This window comes from Saccopteryx bilineata, chromosome 6, assembly GCF_036850765.1.
Source record: "Saccopteryx bilineata isolate mSacBil1 chromosome 6, mSacBil1_pri_phased_curated, whole genome shotgun sequence".
NCBI lineage: Eukaryota > Metazoa > Chordata > Mammalia > Chiroptera > Emballonuridae > Saccopteryx > Saccopteryx bilineata.
Genome location: NC_089495.1, coordinates 108,815,492 through 108,838,559, shown reverse-complemented (window position 1 = coordinate 108,838,559; position 23,068 = coordinate 108,815,492). Strand labels below are relative to the sequence as shown.

The 23,068-nt window shown below is 36.2% G+C and overlaps 1 protein-coding gene across 2 annotated transcripts in view; it reads left to right on the top strand.

Moving 5' to 3' along the window:
* INTS6 (integrator complex subunit 6) overlaps positions 1–23,068 on the top strand; it is an 88,279-nt gene that overhangs the window by 64,383 nt on the left and 828 nt on the right. For both annotated transcript variants that reach the window (XM_066234138.1, XM_066234139.1), the window contains 11 exons: positions 1,136–1,290; positions 4,303–4,455; positions 4,820–4,952; positions 5,965–6,059; positions 8,141–8,251; positions 10,200–10,415; positions 13,102–13,228; positions 14,013–14,155; positions 14,370–14,601; positions 19,202–19,573; positions 20,965–21,058. In XM_066234138.1, the coding sequence (XP_066090235.1) occupies positions 1,136–1,290; positions 4,303–4,455; positions 4,820–4,952; positions 5,965–6,059; positions 8,141–8,251; positions 10,200–10,415; positions 13,102–13,228; positions 14,013–14,155; positions 14,370–14,601; positions 19,202–19,573; positions 20,965–21,058 (1,831 nt within the window). The remainder of the gene's footprint in view (positions 1–1,135; positions 1,291–4,302; positions 4,456–4,819; positions 4,953–5,964; positions 6,060–8,140; positions 8,252–10,199; positions 10,416–13,101; positions 13,229–14,012; positions 14,156–14,369; positions 14,602–19,201; positions 19,574–20,964; positions 21,059–23,068) is intronic.

Here is a 23,068-nt window from a genome sequence, read left to right as displayed (position 1 = left end):
TTACAGATGAGCAATCTCATATTTCCTTTTTAGTATTACAGTATTGTCTCTCTCCTGTATATAAACTTCTCCCATGTCCCTTAATTCACAAGAATGAACCATAGGTATTTATTAATTTTTTAGCTACAATATTTTCTAAGGATTGAACTGGTCATAAACAAATAGTTTATGTGGTTCCAATAATGAGCAACCAGCCTTTGCCCTTAAGAAAGGTTATTTAACTCTGGCTAAACTTCAGTCAGCTTTATTCTAATATTCTGTGATCATAAACTATTTGTACTGGAGAGTATAAGGAGTTTCATTAGAACCAATGGACACTATTATATCTGGAACCTCTGCATTGTACAGTGGAGCTTATAACAAGAATTAGAAAGTCGTAATGACACTTGGCAGAAGAGAACCACTAGAGTGAGAGGAGAGAAAGGTCATAGAGATTGAAAAATGGGCACCCTCAGAGGGGGATTATAGCGAAGGAGCAGAAGATGGTGAGATTATGTAAAGTGTATCACTGTGTGTTTTTTTCAAAACAGATTGTTTTTAATTGAATTGTTAAGCATGGAATGTAATTATTTTTAGATTCTTTTATATGTGCTTGGCTTAGATTTAGGTACTGAATGTTTAGTTGAAAAGAGTTGCTATTTTGATAGAATTATTTCAGATTAAAGGTAAATATTTCAAATCTGGATTTGTATATTACGGTTTTTTGTTGTTTTTTAGGCTTTAGTTAAAATGATTATTCATTTAGCAACACTTACATAGTATTTACTAAGCTAAACACAATGATGAAGAAATTGGGTATTTCCTCTTATCATCTGTTGAGGGGAACATTTATTAAACACCTCTGTTTCCATAAAGTGTGTTTTACACATTCTCATTAGGAAAGCAGAGGATACTGTGGGCCCTCCTTTCAGCTGTTGAACTCATAGTTGGCATTAACTCTCTAGTAAATTTTAATTTAACCTAAAGGTTATGCAGTCATGATAATGTTCTACCATTTAAGAAAAATAGCAAAATTCAGAATTGAATAAGTATTAGTATATTTTTATTAAGTTAAGCAATAATAGATATAATTAAACTTTTGATCCTTTTCCCCCTTAATGATGTATGCTTTTTGTTTTTAATTTCTTTGCTGTAGATGGGCAGACAGATATATCAAGGCCTTTTGGATCTCAACCTTGGCATAGCTGTCACAAACTCATATATGTTAGGCCAAATCCTAAAACTGGGGTTCCTATAGGTCATTGGCCTGTTCCAGAATCTTTTTGGCCAGATCAGAATTCTCCAACACTAGTAAGTACCAGAGAGATTATGGCTTTGTAATAATAACCATTTAGCTGCTTTTCATACTAGTTTTAAGTACTACTATCAGTTAAATGTGTAGCAAATTTATAGGAATTCTGTGTCAAAAGTGCTGTGATAAGCTATTAGTTGCTTAGTAATTGTATTGTTCATTATATAGTAGTGGAAAAAAGCCATCTGTTTCCTTTAGAATCTAATACTGTGCTTACGTTTTTAATATTGGTGTCTAGGTACAGAATCATAAATGTAGTGAGTTTCTCTTTGGACTATAAATAATGTAACATGAAGATTTGTCTTGGAGACACAATTTAGAATTTAAATGAAGGCTTACACAATAATTTTGATCATTTTGCCTACAATCTTTTAGGACTTAGTTTTACAAATTCACCTTGACTTACATGCTTTTAGTTATATGCTTTGTTGGCAGTCTGGAGGTTGAAGGTAAAGATTTTCTGGTCTTGTTTACATGAATTATTTTTTCGAAACAGGGAGGCTTGTCGAATGATTATGGTGAATTATCAGTATTTACTATATAATTTTTCTAATGGTAAATTTATACAAAATATCTATTTACTTTTGTTGGTATATGTTCTTTCACATTAGTATTTTTCCTAGAATATGAGGACATCATGGGCTATTTTATGGGCGAGCATGACATATTACCTTTAGAAGATAAGAATTTTATTATCTTTAGAAGTTAAGAATTGTATTTCAAATATCAGTAAGCAGTCTTAAATGTTTTATTTACTATCATTTATGAATTAAATTGAACCCTATTTGATACCATTTACACTTTAAATCTTTATCAACTCTTCAGAATAATACTTTTAATCTATACAAGATCTATAAAGTAGCATTTCCTTTATTCATTTGGGGTTAACAAAATTAAAGTTTTCTAAATTTCAGTATGATATCTTCTTTATGTGTGGGAGACAGGCTGCAAACTGACTCTGGATAGGACCTGGTTCATGACATTTATGCCTTTTCTTTTTTTCTGATTGAACAATCATAATTCTTTAGTCTGGCCTTATAGGGAAACTCTTAATTTCTTTGTTAATTTTGCTTTTTCTTCTGTAGTCCTTTCAACTCTTTTAGAACAGATATCATAGTTTTATGAAATACTGCTTGTTGGTTATTCTGTTGTCTTTAATACCTACAGTAGTACATATGGACATATGGTTCTTTGTTGAGTCCTAATAGAAAGAAATATAAAATCAATATTACAGACATTATCTATATTACCATAGCTGTTTATTGCAAAATGTAAGCCATAGAGGATTTTGAAGTGTGGGTAGGATTTCAGTGGGAGGAGGAGACTATGAGAAAAAAGGATGAAGGTAAAAAAGAACTAGATATAGATAGAGGAATAACGAGTAGCTGAATATAGGTGGGTTATAACACATACATAGAACATTGAGAGTACTACTGAATGAACCAAATTGTTCATCACTTTAAATGCAAGGTTAAGGAATTTAAGCTTTTTTGCATTGGTGCTCAAAGAATAACTGAAGACATTTTATAGAGTGCTGCTTTAGGAAAATTAATCTGGGGATTGTCATTTGCAACAAAAGTAGATGTGTTGGAAGGTAAGCAGGTTTACTCTTGGGCTGTTGTTGTAGTTTACATAAGAAGTATTAAGAATTCGGATTAAGATGATAGAAGAATCGTAAGAAATAATATTGGAAAGAACTGGCAAAATATAGTAACTGAAGGATATTAGAGGGGAATTGAAGTTTTTGTGAATAACAGTATTTCAAATAAATAGTATTAATACTGAAATTAAGTGTGATTTATTAGAAACTAATTCTGAATTTGAATCATGGTTCTACCAATTATTAGGTGTATACGTTTGGTTAATTATTGTCTCTGCCTAATTTCCCATCTGTTAAATGATGATAGCAGTTCCTAGCTCATAGGATTATTTGGGGGATTAAATGAAATAACAAATGCAAAATTTCTTCAAGTTCTAGCGGACTCCCTCCTCCTCTGTTTTTCTCTTGGACTTCAGTATTTTCATCCAAAAAATAAGTGAGTTTCAAGGGCTGATTCAATAAGATGTGTGTTAGGTACATGTTAGGTACAGGAGCACAAGATGAGTAAAACATAGTGTTCACCCGTTGAACCTACCCCTTTTGTAGGAAGATCGGACATGTAAACACAGTCGAGTTCTGTGTGTTCATTGTAATAGAGGGGCAGAGCAGAACCCAGAGGAGGTGGTGCCTATCTGCTGGCTCTGTGTTTGAAATACAAGGTGGGAAGGGGTGTTGGGGATAAGTCTCTTAGTGGTTGTTGATACTTGCCAGTTCAGAATTCAAAACTTTATTTACAATATGCAAGGGAGAAAATATTTTATTTCTCCATATATAAGACGCACCTTAATTGGCGGCCTGAAATTTGGGAAAAAAAAGTATTACATAAAGTTATTGAACTCAAGTTTTATTCATCAGAAAATTCATACAACTCCTCATCACTGTCAAAACTCCCATCCATTAGCTTGTCCTCATCTGTGTCTGATCAACAATGAGCGCAAAAACAAGCGTGAAAAAATGGGAAATGAAGTTAAAAAAACTGCAACCACTGTATAAGACGAACCTAGTTTTTAGACCCCAAATTTTTCAAAAAGTGATTTTATACATAGGGATATACGGTAAGAAAGCAGTCAGTGATAGCATGTGAAACATGGGCATGAAAGATGATGATTTGAGCAATTGCCAAATGGTTTGGTGCACGTGGTGTTGTGTTTGAAAGGCAAATAGGGACCAGATCATCAAGATCTTGTATATGGTATTAAAAGAGTCTGAACTTTTTTTTAGGTGATTGGCTATTGCTTTTACGAGATCATTTCAGACTAGTATATAATTTAAGCTTTGCATTTTCTTTCAGCTAATGGTGCTTTCAGTAGTAAATTAATCTCTTACTGAGTACATTTTGGTAGTAAGGGATACTGAAAATGAGTCTGTCTCTAATATGTTGCGTAAATAGTAATAAGACTCTCCCCTCTAGCCGCCTCGTACATCTCATCCTGTAGTGAAGTTTTCCTGCACAGACTGTGAACCAATGGTTATTGACAAATTGCCTTTTGACAAATATGAGTTGGAACCTTCACCACTGACTCAGTTTATCCTGGAAAGGAAATCTCCTCAAACATGTTGGCAGGTGAGCTGAACAATTATTTGTGTTAAATGACTGTTAGAAAGTTAAATTGAATCAGTGGTTTATATAACTTTCTGTAAAGGTTTTAACCTTCATAAAAATATGAGTGTTTTAAAAAATTTTATATTGATTGATTTTTATAGAGTCAGAGAGAGGAATGGAGAGAGAGAGAGGGAAGTAGAGAGAGAGAGAGAAAGAAAAGCATTCATTTGTGTTTCACTTAGTTGTGCATTCATTGACTGTTTACTATATGTACCCTGACCCGGGATTGTACCCGCAACCTTTACATCTCGGGCTGGCGCTTTAACAGACTGAGCTAACCAGCCAGGGCAGAAAATGTGAAGTTTTAACCGCTCTTTTTTAACAGGTATATGTGAGCAATAGTGCAAAATACAGTGAACTCGGTCATCCATTCGGTTACTTGAAAGCCAGTACAGCACTGAACTGTGTCAATTTATTTGTGATGCCTTATAATTACCCAGTCCTCCTTCCCCTTTTAGGTAAGTTATTCTTGTCACATTCACTGTGGCTCAGTAGACATACAAATTCTCCTAAAAACAAACTTTGGAAACATTCTTTATAAGTCTCTTGTCTGCTGAAATGAATGAAAATGTTTTTAATATTCTAAAATACTGAATCTGTCGAAGGCTGTTTTAGTGCATGTTTGAAGTAAATTGAAAGGTAGTGTCAAGTCACCATTAAGCCAACAACTTACGAAGGTTTTAAACAAAATAGGCCAAATTTTTTCAATTAGCTTTAAGTTAGATTAAATTTTAATATATTAATATAAGTTTGATTTCTTAAATAGTTAGACTTGGTAATGCAGGCTTTGTATTTAATAAATAAGACATTTTGTGAAGCATATTCTTAAGATCTGAATGTGTTTTCTTTCTAAAAACTTACTTTAATTTTCACTTGGCAAATATTTTTTTAAGTGAGTGAATTTGTTCCAAAATAATACAATAATAGCCTAAAGTTAGTTTCTATAGACTATGTGGTTATAATTTTTGAGTACTGTTGGAGAAAACTAATTTTCCTTTATGGAATCACCTCAGATTTAAATGTTAAAGTCAAGCCTGATTGGTGGTGGCGCAGTGGATAGAGCTTTGATCTGGGGCGCTGAGGACCCAAATTTGAAACACTAAGGTCACCAACTTGAGCGCAGGTTCATCTAGCTTGAGCGTGGAACCTCTCTGGCTTGAGTGTGGGGTCATAGACATGACCCCATGGTCACCGGCTTAAGCAAGGGATCACTGGCTTGGCTAAGCTCAAGCCGGATGAGGCCGCACTCAAGCCAACAACCTCAGGGTTTTGCACTTGGGGCCTCAGTGTCCCAAGTCAACACTCCACTGTGCTACCACCAGTCAGGCTCCATTGTTATTTTATTTAAAGCGTATGTCTCATGTTACTCTCCCTCTTAAAAATAAGAAAGCAAACTTTAAAAATGAAATTCATCTGACTTGATTTTCATCTGTGAAAACAATGAGTGATGATTATTTTATACATTTATAGATGACTTGTTTAAAGTACATAAAGCAAAACCAACATTGAAATGGAGACAGTCCTTTGAAAGCTATTTGAAGACAATGCCTCCCTACTATCTTGGGGTAAGAATATTGTTAAAAATAGAACTTGTTCTAAAGTTTTATATTATGTTTAGAATTTATTACAAGTATTATAAACATCTATTTATTGCTGTTATAGATTAAATGTCATGAAAATCATGTATAAATATAACAAATATAGATGTAATGGGAAAGAAATATTTCAATAATTTGCAAAGTAATGATGATGATACTGGAGATGATCATGAAGTGCATCCAGTGCTTACCCTGTGGGTCTGCCCCAAGCGCTGGACATGTACCAGCCTCGTTTAGTCTGTATAGTAATCCTAGGAGGTAGAAGTGGTCCTTGTTCCTGTTGTACAGATGAGAAACTAAGGCGCTAAAGGATTAAATAAGTTGTCTAAGGCTACATTTCTAATATATAGGGGACTGGAATTTAGTTGCAGTCAGTCTGGCTTTAGAATTTAGGCTTTTAATCACAATTTAAATTGCAGTTTATAAGGGTACAAAATTATTTTTGTTGCATTATTTCCTAAATCTTCAGAAAATACGTTTTTTGGTAGATAAGAATATATTCTCATAGAACTATATATTTTTAGAACCATGAATTTTCTGATTACTGTAAACCTGGTTTATCATAGTATGTAAGACCAATAACTTATATTTTATTAAGTACGTCTTTATTTTTATGAAAAGTAACTTCTAAACAAAAAGACCTATACTAAAAAGCACTTTTAGACATTACTTCTGATTTTTGGGTTGACCAAAAAAGACAAAAATGAGAGGGGGAGAGAGAGAGAGAGAGAGAGAGAGAGAGAGAGAGAGAGAGACACTTATGGACACAGACACCAGTGTGGCGATTGCCAGGGAGGGGTGGGGGAGGGGGAGGGTACAGGGGAAGGAAATCACAATAGGAGAAGACTTGGGAGGATGAACACATGATACAGTGTACAGAGATGAGTTGTAGAATTGGGCACCTGAAACTTGTATAATTATGTTAACTAGTGTCTCCCCAGTAAATTCAATTAAAAAATAAAAAATTAAACATGTCAAAAAGAAGCAAGGAATATTATAACATTTGACTGTAATCAATCTTTGTAAATGGTCCCTCATGAAAACATTAATTTCTTAAGCTTTAAAAATCATATTTTATAGTTTTAAGAGATAAGTTGTATTCGTGTCTAGCACATAATGCCTGCCATGTAAGAGAGTGAAGGTTAGAAACACTTTGAATATGAAATGTTACATATGTTGACTCATTTACATTTCATAGCAACCCCAAGGACTTATCCAAAGCTACATGGATGTTAGATATCAAAGCTGATATTTGATTTTAGTTTCACACAAGTGCTTTATATACTACCTAATATCTCAATTATCCTTTTTTCTGTCTCTATCTCATTCATACATGATGACACTCCTGCTAGTGATATTTTTTCATTGTACAAAGCGGTTCTCAATTGACTGTCCTTACAGTTTTTTCATAGTAAAGATTAGACTGTTTTCCTCCCATTTTTCCTTCAGAGCTTGTTTTTGTGCTTCCAGCTCAGCTAATGATAATAGTGATGAATATCTACTGAATGCTCACTGTGTGCCAGCTGCCTTTATGAAGTGCTTTACACATATTAATTCATTTAATCCCATGACACCCTATGAGATGCTATTATTACCATTTTACAAGTGAGAAACTAAGACACAGACAGGTTGTATAACCAGATGTAGGGTCGCAGAGCTGTGAGTGGCCATGCCAAAATCCACACAGTGATCCAAAGTAGAAATCGTCTTGTTTCTTTGACTGCTTTTTAGTTACGACCCAAGTTCTAAGTCTACCTCTGTAATGTGTCTCCTGCCCATTTCTTCCAATTCTTTATCATCTCCAATGAAGTAAAAAGTTCAGGACTTCCTTTTCCTGCCCTGAGTGTTATTACTATAGTTCTAATCCTTTTAAAGTATTTCAGCCTCCCTCTGATACTACTGATAAACATTTTACTGAAATACAAAATGACATTACTCTTTTACTGAAGGAAAGAAGAAAATTTGGGAGGGAGAAATTTTGAAAACTGACATAATACATTTATCCATAAATTTTTTTGACCAGTGATGTTTTTTTTTTCTGCCTGTAGCCTCTGAAGAAAGCTGTTAGAATGATGGGAGCACCTAATCTCATAGCAGACAGTATGGAGTATGGACTTAGCTACAGTGTCATTTCATACCTCAAAAAATTGAGTCAACAGGTAATGATAAGAAATAGAGCCAATATATATTTTGAATGGTTTTGGTTAAGATGATTAACAGGCCAGATGTTAGTTTTTAATAGTTCTACTAGAATTCCATTATATTAATATATTACATCTTAAAACCACATATATCGGATATTAACGTAATTCTTTCTCAAGTACATGGTATGCTATATTTTGAAGTGTTCATTTCAAACAGCAGTTACTAGTTTATACAATGGCTTCCAAGACTTTCTGTATGTAAACGTTTTTTGCTTTCTTTTGAGAAATTTGTTAGAAAATTGTTTTTCTTAGACAAAATATCAGTGTCTTTTGGTTTATGTTTTAAAACCTATAGTTTTTTTTTTCTTTCAAAATGAGAGTTACTTTTGAAATATTTGTAAGAGATATTGAATTTTGTCATTGGGCATAAATCACATTTACAGATACCATGGTAGTTAAACAGTGTAAAGTTTAATTGACTGCCAAGTTACTGATGTCGTATCAAATACATTATTTTCCCAGTACTTCTGCCACCTCTACTTTAACTGCTAATTGAAATATAGATTGTAAAGAGTCAAAATATTGCTGTTTGAGTGTAGTGATTGCCAGCAGGGTTAGGTGGAGGAGGACATGGCGACACAAATGGTGATGGACGAAGACTTGACTTGGGGTAGGGGGTGAATACACAATACAGTGTACAGAGATGACTTGTGGAATTGAGTACCTGATACCTGTATAGTTGTGTTACCTAGTGTCACCCTAATAAATTCAGTGAAAAATATTGCTCTTTGCTTTTTAGTGAAAAACCTACATCATTATTTGCCCTATCTATAAACATTTAGTTATATGCTAATAGTGTCTTAAAGTAAATATTGATGAGATTATTTTTTCTAAATTTATAGCAGCTCTGATTTAGAAATACATTTTTTCACTTAGAGTGTCTTTACATTTCATGGTTTAAGTGTAGTGGTTCTTAATAAATACAATTAAAGTTTTGTTTGTTTGCTCTTCTCCAAAAGGTTTAATTGTAATGATTTAGAATCATAGGACATTGTTTAAACCAGTGGTTTTCAACCTTTTTACACTTGGGGACCAGTGACCTAGTCAACCAGAAATGGAAATACACATGAATAACGTTTTAACTTACGAGCACATTAACACTGCAGTATGGTACAAGCTGGTGCTTGATTTCTGAACTCCAACTGCATGATGCTTTGAATACTATATAAGTTTGTCTGAATGCTTTTTTTTTTTTTTTTGAGAAAGAGAGAGGAGAAGCATTAACTCATAGTTGTAGCACTTAAGTTGTTTATTCATTGCTTCTCATATGTACTTTGACTGGAGGACTTTAGTCGAGCCAGTGACCCCGTTCTCAAGCCAGCAACCATGGGATCATGTTGATGAGCCTGCACTCAAGTAGCGACCTTGAGGTTTCGAAACTGGGACCTTAGTGTCCCAGGTCAGTGCTTTATCCATTGCTCAACCACTGGTCTGGCTATCCGAATGCTTTTTGTTCATTACATAAAATTTATATATACTCTGCATGGTGCAAAAGATTGTTCTAGCAAGCCTACAAGTTCCGAAGATATCTTAGACACCTCAGAAGTATTTTCATCAATGATACAGGCTGATAAGTGGTAATCGCCCTGAGCATAAGCGAAATCAACTAAGGTCATGGTGTCTCTAATCTTCCTACAACATTACGGTGGTTGACTCTTGTGGACTGGCAGGAAATTTCTGGTGTGGCAGGAAATTTCTGGTAGACTGGCAGACCGATGGTGGAAACTGGTTTAAACTATGTTTAATCTACCAAATACTTGATGTAAAATATGCCACCTGAGATTTTAAGTTCTTACATACTTTTAAAATATATAAATATTTAATTTATGGAAGACTAGAACTATAGTATTTGATTTACCAATTTCGATTATATCAAAATTCCTCTTGTTTATTTTTACTTTAGGCCAAAATAGAATCTGATCGAGTCATTGGATCTGTAGGCAAAAAGGTAATTCAGGAAACTGGAATTAAAGTCCGAAGCCGATCACATGGTTTATCAATGGCGTATAGGAAAGATTTTCAACAGCTGCTGCAGGGGATATCAGAGGACGTCCCTCATAGGCTGCTGGACCTGAATATGAAGGAGTATACTGGGTTTCAAGTTGCTTTGCTCAATAAGGTAATAGTCACAGGAATTTAGTACTACTTTTGTTAAATTCTATTGTATTGTTGAATATAGATCAAAGTTTCTATTAACTGAAACTAAGTTTGTCCAAACTTTCACAAGTACTTTTACATCTCTGTAGAATAATGACCATTATATTATCATTGAATCATTGAATTTTAGAATTGAAACAGATTTTCCATGGTGAGTGAATGAATGGATGTATTGATAAACAGTAGTCCAATCCACTTATTTTACAAGTGAGTAAGCAGGCTTAGAGATTGCTTAAAGTTATACAGCTAGGCCCTGGCCGGTTGGGTCAGTGGTAGAGTGTCGGCCTGGTGTGCAGGAGTCCCGGGTTCGATTCCCAGCCAGGGCACACAGGAGAAGCGCCCATCTGCTTCTCCATCCCTCCCCCTCTCCTTCCTCTCTCTGTCTCTCTCTTCCCCTCCTGCAGCCAAGGCTCCATTGGAGCAAAGTTGGCCCGGGCGCTGAGGATGGTTCTGTGGCCTCTGCCTCAGGCACTAGAATAGCTCTGGTTGCGGCAGAGCGATGCCCCAGATGGGCAGAGTATTGCCCCCTGGTGGGCGTGCCAGATGGATCCCGGTAGGGCGCATGTGGAAGTCTGTCTGACTGCCTCCCCATTTCCAACTTCAGGGGAAAAAAAAAAAAAAGTTATACAGCTAATGGTAGAGTAACTGCAGTTCGATACTTAGAACCTTGCATGCACAGTGTGATCCTAAAATGCTTTATGAATGCTCTTTATTGAAAAGATCTTTATCCTGTTTTTTGTAAAAACAGACAAGCTGATTCTAAAATTTATATGGAGACGTGAAAGTACGAGAATAGCTAAAACAATTTTGGATAAGAATAAAATTGAACAACTTGCACCAATTTTAAAAGTTACTGTAATGCTGTAGTGATCAACACTTTGTGTTGTTGACTAAAGGATTGTTTTAAACATGGATCAGTGGAACAGAATGTAGTCTAGAAGTAGACCCTCACACACGTAGTCAGTTAATTATTATAAAAGTGCCAAAATAATCATGGGTGAGAATTCAGTCTTTTCAGCAAGTAGTACTGGAACAATTGGTTATCCATATTCAAATAATGAACTTGACCTTTACCTAACATTACTTGAAGTGATCATGGTCTTAAATGTAAGAACTATAATTGTAACCTGGAAGAAAACTGGAGAAAGTCACTATGACCTTGGGTCATGGATCACTGAAAAATTCTAAAATATAAAACAAAAAGCAATTGATAAATTGAAATTCATTAAAATTAAAACTTATTTTAATTCAAAAGAAACTTTGAAAAATGAACAGGAAGTTATAGCATGGGAGAAAAGCATATACTGTATTGAATAAAGAACTTAATATCAAAGTACATAAAGAACTCATACAACTCAATTAATAAAGAGGCAAACAACTCCATAAAAAATGGGCAAATATTTGAACAGATTGTTCACCAAATAAGATAAACAGGCAAATGAAGAGATGATCAACCAAATTGGCTTTTAAGGAAATGAAAATTAAAACCGTAACACAACCCCGCTTTACACCCACTAGAGTGGCTAAAATTTAAGACTGAAAAATATCAAGTGCTGGTGAGGATGTGGAGCAACTGGAACTCTCATACATGGCCAATGGAAAATAGTTTGCAGTTTCTATTTTTTTTTACAGAGACAGAGAGAGGGATAGATAGGGATGGAGAGAGATGAGAAGCATCAGTCATTAGTTTTTCATTGTGACACCTTAGTTGTTCATTGATTGCTTTCTCATATGTGCCTTGACCGTGTGCCTTCAGCAGACTGAGTAACCCCTTGCTCAAGCCAGCGACCTTGGGTCCAAGCTGGTGAGCTTTGCTCAAACCAGATGAGCCTGCGCTCAAGCGGGCGACCTCGGGGTCTTGAACCTGGGTCTTCCGCATCCCAGTCTGATGCTGTATCCACTGTGCCACCGCCTGGTTAGGGAGTTTGCAGTTTCTTAAGCACATAAATATATACTTTCTGTTTAACCAGTAATTATACTTGGTAGGCTACTCAAGAGAAATGAAAATGTATAGAATAACAGTATTATTCATAATAATGAAAACAAAACTGAAAATAATCGAGTATCAACTAGTGAATAAAGGATGGTATGTTCATATAATGGAATACTACTTTGCTACAATAAAAAGACTAGACTACTGATACATGAACAACATGGATGAATCTCAAAAACATGCTAAGTGAAAGAGGCCAGATAGAAAATATTAGATATTGTAAGATTCCATTTATAAAGTGGAATGTACAGAGACAGGAAACAGTAAGTGACTGCCTGGGTTTGGTGATAGGTATTGACTAAGAATAGGCACAAGGAACTTTCTGATGGTAGAAGAGTTCTAAAACTGGATTGTGGTGATTGTTTCACAATTAAAAATTCACTAACACTCATCAAACTGCATACTTCTTTTAGCCAGAATATATAATAAAATCTTGAGTTAGATGTGAATTTGAAATTAGGTTGAACTCACTACCAATTTTTTATATTTTAGTTCCCAAAACAGTACATTAAGATTGCATCATAACTCTATTCTGTTTTTCAAGCTAATTAGTTAATTTGTATGTCTTATTTTTGAACCTATGCTGCAGGCTTGAGATTTTAGTTTCTTAATTCTATGTTTATAAATAACTTTGGTCTTGGAATGTTTTCAATAGGATTTAAAGCCACAGACATTTAGAAATGCATATGATATACCAAGACGGAATCTTTTGGATCACTTAACAAGAATGAGATATAATCTTATGAAGAGTACCCGCAAATTTCTTAAAGGACAGGATGAAGGTTAGATTACGGTTTTAATATTGGTATATATTTTGTAAATTTTTTCTTTATATTAAATATGGTAGTACCATAACTCTTAAAGAATTATGACAGTATTACATTTTTCTCACTGTAAATTCAAACAAATTAAGCAAAATGTCATCCCTGATTTTCTACGTTTCTTTCTACTCTCACTGTTGCCCCAAATTTTGTTCCACAGAGGTAATAATTTTTGTTAACAGCTTAGTTTTCTATTCTTGGTTTTTCATCCACTCACACACACAGACACACACACAGTTATTTTCTTAAGATATACTGATATCTGATTGTTTAGCTCTGGGTGGCCAATAACTCGTATTTCTGACATTTCCTTCAATCATATTCATGGCACCAACTGCAAATCAAGTCTGATGACTATTTAACCCTTTACTTTCTTGATATAAGCATTCCAACTATATCTATATATAAGAAGAGTTACCTATGTGATTTCTCTTTTCTGTAAATTTTTCTGTAATTAAATTTGATATATTTAGAATAGAAGAGACATTTCTTTTCATGGTAAGGTTACACCCATTGCTGATTCTGTGCACTGCAATTAGAAGATAAAACCAATGATTTAACATTTTATTTAAAAAATCTCAAAGACTTATAGTACAGTATTTATAATGACAGCAATTAGAGTATATAGAAAGGGAAGACTACTTATAATAACATCAGGTAGCATTCATATATAGGAAGATATGTGATAACTAGAACAGGCATTAGTGAGGTTAACATCTGTTGTTACTCTATTTTGTTCAAAAAGATCAAGTGCACAGTGTTCCTATAGCACAAATGGGGAATTACCAGGAGTACCTCAAGCAAGTACCTTCTCCACTAAGAGAACTTGATCCTGATCAGCCTCGAAGGTTGCATACATTTGGCAATCCCTTTAAGCTGGATAAAAAGGTAAATGTGAAATGTCCATTATATATTAGTTTGTGCTGGGTATTGTGGATTTAACAGTTCTTAATTTAACTAAAGTTAGCTAAAGCTGTTTTCCTGGTATAATATCTAATAAATGTCAACATAGCTAAATATAGTTGTTTTAATGGGAATTGGAATTAGTTGTACCATTTAAAATCTGTATGTAAATCCAGTGAAATTATGTATTTTGTTATAGGGTATGATGATAGATGAAGCAGATGAATTTGTGGCTGGACCTCAAAATAAACATAAACGACCTGGAGAACCGAATATGCAAGGGATCCCTAAAAGACGTCGCTGTATGTCTCCCATCCTAAGAGGCAGACAGCAGAATCTAGTTGTGAACAATCATATTGGAGGAAAAGGACCACCTATACCTGTGACTCAAGCACAGCCAGATCTTATTAAACCCCTTCTTCTTCATAAAAGTAAGAGTTAAAAGAAAATTATTTGCTGCTTTTTGGTTTTTTTAGAGAAGAGATTTTTAAATAAATTATAGAAAAAATTGATAAAGTCCAAGAGTATATAGCAAAGATGTTTATTCTAATTTAGCATGTAATTATTTTTCTTTTTAATTAATGTTTGTTAAACATTTCATATGTTCACCATTTTATTAGCAATCATATTCTAAAATATTATTTGCAAATCAAGTATTTCAAAATAATCGTTTTTAAAGGGGTATAATTAATACCCGTAGGAAGATTGTTTTTCAATAGTTTAATGCAACAACTAATTATTAAATACCTGTACCATTTTAGATAGTACTAGGCATTGAGATACAGTAGTGATCAGGACAGTGATATCTGCTTTCACTATAATGCATTAGGAAAGAAAGCCATTGACATTTCATTGGAAGTGTGGTGAATTTTACAAAAGGAAAGTCAAGTATGTTGTGGACATATTTTTGGATCCCACTTGGTCTGTGGGATCAAGGTACTTTACTAGGAAGTTGTTTAAACCAACACTTGAAGGATAAATGGAAGTCAGTTAACTAAAGCTGCACATTTGTTTATGCTGGAGGAGTAGTCAGAGAAGAGTATGTGTAAAGGCATACAACAAAGAGAATGGCATTGAGGAAACTGAAAATTCTAGTATAGCAAGGGTGTTGGGGATGAGATAAAGTGAAAACTGAAAGATAGGCAGAAGCCAGATCATGGAGGGCTTTTGGAAGCCTCTAAAGATTCTAGACTTTATTCTAAGGACAATGAGAATTCATGTCAAGGTTTAAAGAGGTAGTAGTGACTGGATATTATTAGCGTTTTATAAAGACTATAAAATGTGTAGTGTATTATCAAGGAAGAATGAGAATGGATGTCGGGAACCCTTAATGAGTAGATGGATTCATTAATTATAGGTAGTAATTATTCTTGGCTGATAGCAACTGGAGAAAAAACAAATACTATATACCTCCTGATGGAATTATAGAGTACTACCTCTGAAGGAATCTCCCTACCTCCCCTATACTTTTTTCAGTATCCACTTGATCATGCCTCTAGACCTAATTACCAATTTATAGGAAATATAAGGGACAAATTATCTTTTTGTTTTTGTTTTTTGTTTGTTTGTTTGTTTGTATTTTTCTGAAGCTGGAAACGGGGAGAGACAGACAGACTCCCGCATGCGCCCGACCGGGATCCACCCGGCACGCCCACCAGGGGCGATGCTCTACCCACCAGGGGGCGATGCTCTGCCCCTCCGGGGCGTCACTCTGCCGCGACCAGAGCCACTCTAGCGCCTGGGGCAGAGGCCAAGGAGCCATCCCCAGTGCCTGGGCCATCTTTGCTCCAATGGAGCCTTGGCTGCGGGAGGGGAGGAGAGAGACAGAGAGGAAGGAGGAGGGGGCGGGGGTGGAGAAGCAAATGGGCGCTTCTCCTACGTGCCCTGGCCGGGAATCGAACCCGGGTCCCCCGCACGCCAGGCCGACGCTCTACCACTGAGCCAACCGGCCAGGGCCAAGGGACAAATTATCTTAAATGACAAAATAGGGATACAGTTAGCAAAATCCATGTTATAGTAAACTATAGGATAGAATCTGGTGTGTATGTATTTCCATAAAAATGAATAGAAAAAATAGAGATACAGGAAGACTTTATTTATAGATTCAAAGGTAGTTAAGAGACATACCAATTGTAATTTTGGGCCTGATTTGGACCCTGAATCAAGCAAAATCAAACTTTTTCACAAACAAAATATATAAAGTAATCAAAGTTGTGGATGCTTACTGTGTATTTAAAGTTGTTAAGTAATTATTTTGGATGCACAGGAACCAGTGAGGAAATCCAGAGAAGAGCTAATGGTGACCTGGCAGTGGGGTTGTGAGAAAATTATGAATTTGAGAAATGATTGAACAGACTATAGCAAAGGACTTGGTGATGACTGGTAGTTGGAACCATGGCAAGGGAAGAGTCTGTCTTGAGAGACACTGGGTAGATGATGTCAGGGGTGTAGTGGAAGAGAGGTTTTAGTTTCGAAGTGTATAGTAGATCTAGTGGACACCTTAAGTTAGAGGATGAGTGTTTGAATTTGGAACTTAGGAGAAGAGAATTGGGCTAGAGAGGTAGGTTTGGGAAGCAGCTTAATCCTCATTGGAGCTAGTAACGTCTCACCAAGGGAAACAGTATGGGAAAAAGAGCCTACAACAGGACCTTGAAAATGCCAAAATTAGGAGGAGATACAAGGTTCAGAAGAGGGGGTTGAGAAAGAAGAACCTGAGAAATAGGAAAAAGTAGGGACGTATTTAGTGTCATGGAAGCTAAAGGAAAGGAAAAATGGAGTGGTTGGTGGTCTCAGATACTGCTCAAACAGATCAGCCAAGAAGAGGATTTGAAAGGTTCTGTTAGTCTTTGGTTATCTTAGCAAGGGAAATTTTGGTGGAGTAAAAGTGGCAGAAGACCATAGAAGTGGGTTGAAGAGGAGAGATGAGGAAATGGAGGCAATGAGTGTAAACAGCCAGTTGAAGAAGTTTAGCTGTGAAGGGTAGGTGGGAAGAGAGTGGTAACTAGAAGAGGTCCTTGGGTTAAAAATGGTGTTTCACTTTATTTTTAAGATGATAGAGAGTTGAGAATGTTTAAAAGCAGGTGGGATAGAACCAGCAGAAAGGAAGTGGTTGAAAATGAATCACTGAGAAAGCTGAAGGGAATGGTGCAGATCCCAGATGAAAGAATGCTGCTTCCATGGAAGTCTAATGGGCATGGGTACATGTTTAATGGTGGGAAGCAGAGGAAGTTCCCACCCCACAGCTGTTTTTCTTTCCTGTGTGAAGCAGGAGGTGACATATACTGCTGAGAGGGAAGGAGAGATCAAGGAAATCAGATGTGAAGAGAGTGGAGGAGGGAGAAAAGGTTGCAACAAAATTGCTAGGCAGTGCTAAGATCCAAGTATAGGTGATTGTGACCACTCTTCAGCAGGGTCTTACTCCCCCAGTACTCATTATTCCAAATGTAGGTCTTGAGCATGCAGGTGGCTAGAGTGGGGTTTTGCGTGGTCAGTGTAATAGCAGAAAAAGAATGAGAGAATTTAGGACATTGCTAAAAAGTGATACATTATGGGCTATAAATTGGATAATAAGAAAATGAGTATCTAAAAGGGATCTGATTAATAGGAGGGAGAAAGTGGAGAAATCACTGGAGTGCAAGTCTGGCTGAGTTGAGCAGTAGCAGGAGTTCTTTGGAGATGATAAATTGAGGAATTGGGAAGCCAAGTTCTCAGCAGGTTATCTGCTTAGACATGGAAGGCATGCACTGCAGCACTTCTTGAGCATGGATGTCTGTGTGAAGCACCTGGGGTCTAGTTAAACTAAAGCACTGAGTTGGGGTGGAGCTTTAGATGAGCATTGCTTTAAAACTGTCTGAGGGTGCTGATGCTTCTCTTCGCCACAGACCACACTTTGACTAGTAAGGACCTAGAATGAATGATCTGCTGAGAGACGTGAATGTGGGGAGGTAGTCTGTGAACTAGGTGCTGGAGACATTGTGACCACAGAGCTGTGCCTGGAGATCATTAAAGACAGTGATGAGGAGAGAGGATGAGTGAAATGACGTAGTTGCGCCTCAGAAGAGCAAGGGTTTCTATAAGAGTTTGTGGAAAGAGCATCTTGAGGTGGTATTGGGAAGTGAAAGAATCAGTAAGTCCGCATCCATGGAGAGTGTTTGAGAGAAAGCAGTTTCTATTTCAGGTCTGAAAAGAGCAGTTTCTTTGTAAGAAAACTGGTTTCAGTTAAAAAAAAAAAGAGTTGTTATAGAAGATCTGCAGTAAAGTTTGCATATCATGTAACAGAATTTAGGGGAGACTCAGAAGTTTCAGGGATTTTTGTGGGAGTAAGTACATTTTGGACAGTAAGTGAGGGAAATAGAGATGAAGTCAGCTGTTGTCCTAGGGGTTTGGTGAGAAATCAGGGAATTTAGAATTCAGCTGCTTTCTGTGGGGAGCAAGTATAATAACCTAATGTTATGTGGCAAGATGGCAAGTTTTTAAGTCTAATTGTCCTATGAGCTAAAGTGGGTACCAGGTTGTTCTGCATTACTCAAGGAACCAGATGTATGAGTGTAAGTGGAAGGGTGTACTGTGAGATACCTGTGGTGGTCTGGTCCCTGAAGAACACTGAACATTTTAAGTTTCTTGTGTTTACTTTTAGCTCTAAGTGACAACAGATATGTAAGGCTGAGGCAGGTTGAAATGAGCCAGGGCTAAAGAAAGGATAACCATGATAATCTTGATCATATATATTTCCCTAAACCATTCAACCCTACTTTTTCAGTAAAATTGGCATAGAATAAAACAGAGAAGTAAAAGTTGAAGTTGGCTTTTATTTTTTTTCCCTAAGAGCATAGATTAAATTATACAGATTTTATAAATATTGTGAATATTTCACTTTGAATGAATCCACCAAATTGATATCAAAGCTTAAGACTCATATCACGTTTGTGTCAGTCAAGATCACTTGCTATAATGATATTTATTTGAAGCTTTCTTTACTATTGTGCTTTGAAATTTTTTCTCATAATTTTTCCTCCTTATCTTTGTTTTTAGTTTCAGAAGCCAATAATGATTTGACAGTAGATGATGTGGTTGAAAATCATGTTGCTGACCAACTTCCATCAGATATTACACAAAATGCTATGGATACTGAATTTTCAATGTCTTCTCCAGCCAATTTATTGGAACGACCAACTAATCATACAGAAGCTCTTGGCCATGATCATTTAGGAACCAATGACCTCACTGTTGGTGGATTTTTAGAAAATCATGAGGAGCCAAGAGATAAAGTACAGTGTCCTGAAGAGAATATACCAGCATCTTCACTTAACAAAGGGAAGAAATTAGTGCATTGCAGAAGCCATGAAGAAGTCAACACCGAACTAAAAGCACAAATTATGAAAGAGATTCGAAAGCCAGGGAGAAGTATGTATAATTAGACACAAATCTCAGACTTAATTTCTGTGTGTACTCAGAAAAAGTCAAAATAACTAAATGTGTGTATCTGATTATAGATCAGTCTTGAACAATATATAAGCTATGTGAAATTTCATTTTTTTAAAAAGATTTTATTTACTGATTGATTTTAGAGAGAGAAGAAGGGAGAAAAAGAGAAACATTAATTTTTTGTTCCACTCATTTATTCATTATTCATTCACTGGTTGACTCCTGTATGTACCCTGACCTGGGATTGAATTTACAACTCTGGTGTATAGAGATTATGCTCCAAACAACTGAGTTACCCAGCCAGGGCTGAAATTTGGTTCGTTCAGCTGACAAATATCTGCTATAGTACTGTGCTAGGTATGGTAAGCAGAAGAGCACAGGAAGAACACACAAATAAGTTACACATAATACCTACCATGACAGGAACTGATAGTCTTGAATATTCTTCTAGCCAGCAACTGAAATTTTCATGTAGCAGCAAACCCAGAAAGATGAAATAACTTTGTCAAGTTCTCGACATAGTGCCTGCCACTGTGTTTAACATTTAAACTATCATGGTGACCCAGGAATGTGTTTCGATAAAAAAAACCCTGAAGTTATGAAAGCTATCTATTACATGAATACATAAAAACTGGGACAAAATCTCAGCATGACTGGCATGCATGCAGAAGGTGTTCATAGACCACCTGCTGTGAGGGTCCAGAGTGGGGAAGACACAGTCCTTGCCACCTAGGATCTTAGAATATTTTGCAGAGTTCTATGTGAAAACTTGAAACTGAAATAGCACTTTTAATCTGTTTTATTTTTTCCTCCACATCCGTTCACCCCTATACCCCCATCGCTCCTTGTTAGCTGGAGTTTAGAATTTAAATTATAAGGGTGGATTTTATTTCCTTTTTATTGAATTTATCGGGGGACACTAGTTAATAAGTATACAGGTTTCAGGCACACAATTCTCCAGCACATTTTCTGTACACTGTACTGTGTGTTCACCACCCCAAAGCAAGCCTGTGCCCCTCACCATTTATCCTTCCATATACTCCTCCACCCCCAGGAATGGATATTTGTACAGGGCACCTGCTTCTTACTTTTCAGTGGCACTACCAAAAAGTTGTTTATTCACTCTTCTAAGCTTTGATAACCTTAATGGGAACTTTTACCAAAAAAGCAGGGTTTGACAAGTTATTTTCTCTTTGTTGGTGTATGATGAAATATATGTATTATAAAATCTTCAGTGGGCAGTGAAAATTTCATGTAGAATATTTATGTTTTTGTCTTAATATGTCTTATAAATTGCAATAGAAAAATATTGAATAAGAGTACAAAGAAAAGCCACTTAATTTTTTCTTTTTGTTTCTCTTGTTTTTAAGAATATGAAAGGATCTTCACTTTACTGAAGCATGTGCAAGGCAGTTTACAAACAAGGCTAATATTTTTACAAAATGTCATTAAAGAAGCATCAAGGTAAATAATCTGTTGAACATTGTATCAGAATTTTAACAGTATCTGTTGTGTTATACATGTATATCATACATATAAGCACTTCTCTTTTAAGTTATTGAAAGAAGTTCAATTAAAAAACAGCCACACAAAAATTCTTTGGAAATTGAACCTTTTCTTCTTAGAAATTAGATATTAGCATAATTCTCTTTTTTCCTCCTCTGTGGCTTTTGGTATCTTTATATTTTATTGCCTTTAATTTTTCTCCTTGTATATTTGGACTACCATTAATATTAATCAGTGTTTAGAAATAATGTTGAAAGGCAATATTTTAATGAATTTTATTTGTATGTGGGAAAACACGTTATTAAGGGGATCTGAGTTGGACAAATGGGCCTTATTCTGATTGCTTCAGTAGCTCAGGATTATGTACGGTAGTACAAGGAATATGGGTCAAGATTGTAAGTGGTAACTCCACAGTGCAATCAATTGGAAAGCATAGGGTTTTTTGGGGTTTTTTTTTGTATTTTTCTGAAGCTAGAAACGGGGAGAGACAGTCAGACAGACTCCCGCATGCGCCTGACCGGGATCCACCCGGCACGCCCACGGGGGGGGGGGGGGGGCGACGCTCTGCCCACCAGGGGGCAATGCTCTGCCCCTCCGGGGCATCGCTCTATTGCGACCAGAGCCACTCTAGCGCCTGGGGCAGAGGCCGAGGAGCCATCCCCAGCGCCCGGGCCATCTTTGCTCCAATGGAGCCTTGGCTGCGGGAGGGGAAGAGAGAGACAGAGAGGAGGGGGAGGGGGAGGGGTGGAGAAGCAGATGGGCGCCTCTCCTGTGTGCCTTGGCCGGGAATCGAACCCGGGACTTCTGCACGCCAGGCCGACGCTCTACCTCTTGAGCCAACCGGCCAGGGCCTGGAAAGCATAGGTTTATGTGTTTAGTTAATACAAAAATTATTTTTTTTTTTCTTTAAGACTATTAATATTGTCTGACCTTCCAAATATACCCATTCTTTAATTAGTCCTCCAGTTTCTTCCATGCTATACTTAAAGTTTATTCTAGATTGAGCAGTTGAGTGTGTGTGTGTGTGTGTGTGTGAGAGAGAGAGAGAGAGAGAGAGAGAGAGAGTGTGTGTGTGTCAGGGTAGGGCATAGGCCACTTTGAAGGTGCAAGATAAGGCAGTAATTTTCATATTATTTTTTTGAGTATTCAACCTGTTCTCTTTATGTAACATTCTGTCGGCTCAAACATCATCATGGATACCGCTGTGTTCCTTGTGCCTGCACTCTACTTCTGCCACCTTTTAAAACATCGATTTGCAACTGGTGTGCTGCAAGAATTTTTGAAACATGCAATACCTGACTATTTAGTCAGGGCCACTGATCTCCTTTCCCTTAGATCCTCAAATAAAAAAATGACAACAGGCAACACAATAATAGCTGTTCAATGAATCAAAATTATACCTTTTTTTTTGTCATATTGGCAAAATATTTTTTTGGTGTGCTGTAGAATTTTAGTTTATGTGTGCCATGAAATGAAAAAGGTTGAAAATCATTGTTTTAGAGAGTTGTGTAATATTATGGTGGTTACAAGTAGAGAGGAAGTGAGTATAGATTAGGCAGTGTTTTTGCGACATTCTAAAAAGCATCAGCAGTATTGGTACTTACGCAGATGAATGCAACTTTAGTGTACTATATTATTGAAAAGATTTTTAAATTACAACTTGAACTATTTGCTATGTTCTATGCTAAAGATGTCTATGCTTGATTTTCTAGCTTTCATATTGTAACAGTAGAACACCGTGGTTTTAAGTGTTACTGCCCAGCTTTCATTGCATCTAATACTCCAGGAGGGATTGTATTTGTACTGTGTTTACATTCCTTTTCACATTCACTTTTTTCAAAGAGCATGAGAAGCTTTCAAGAGACGTTGCTTTGGGAGCCCTAACTTTGCTGGAATATTAGTAAACCTTGTATATATTAGGTTGTTTTTCCTTCTTTTTGATTGTGGAATAACCTTATTCTCATTGTA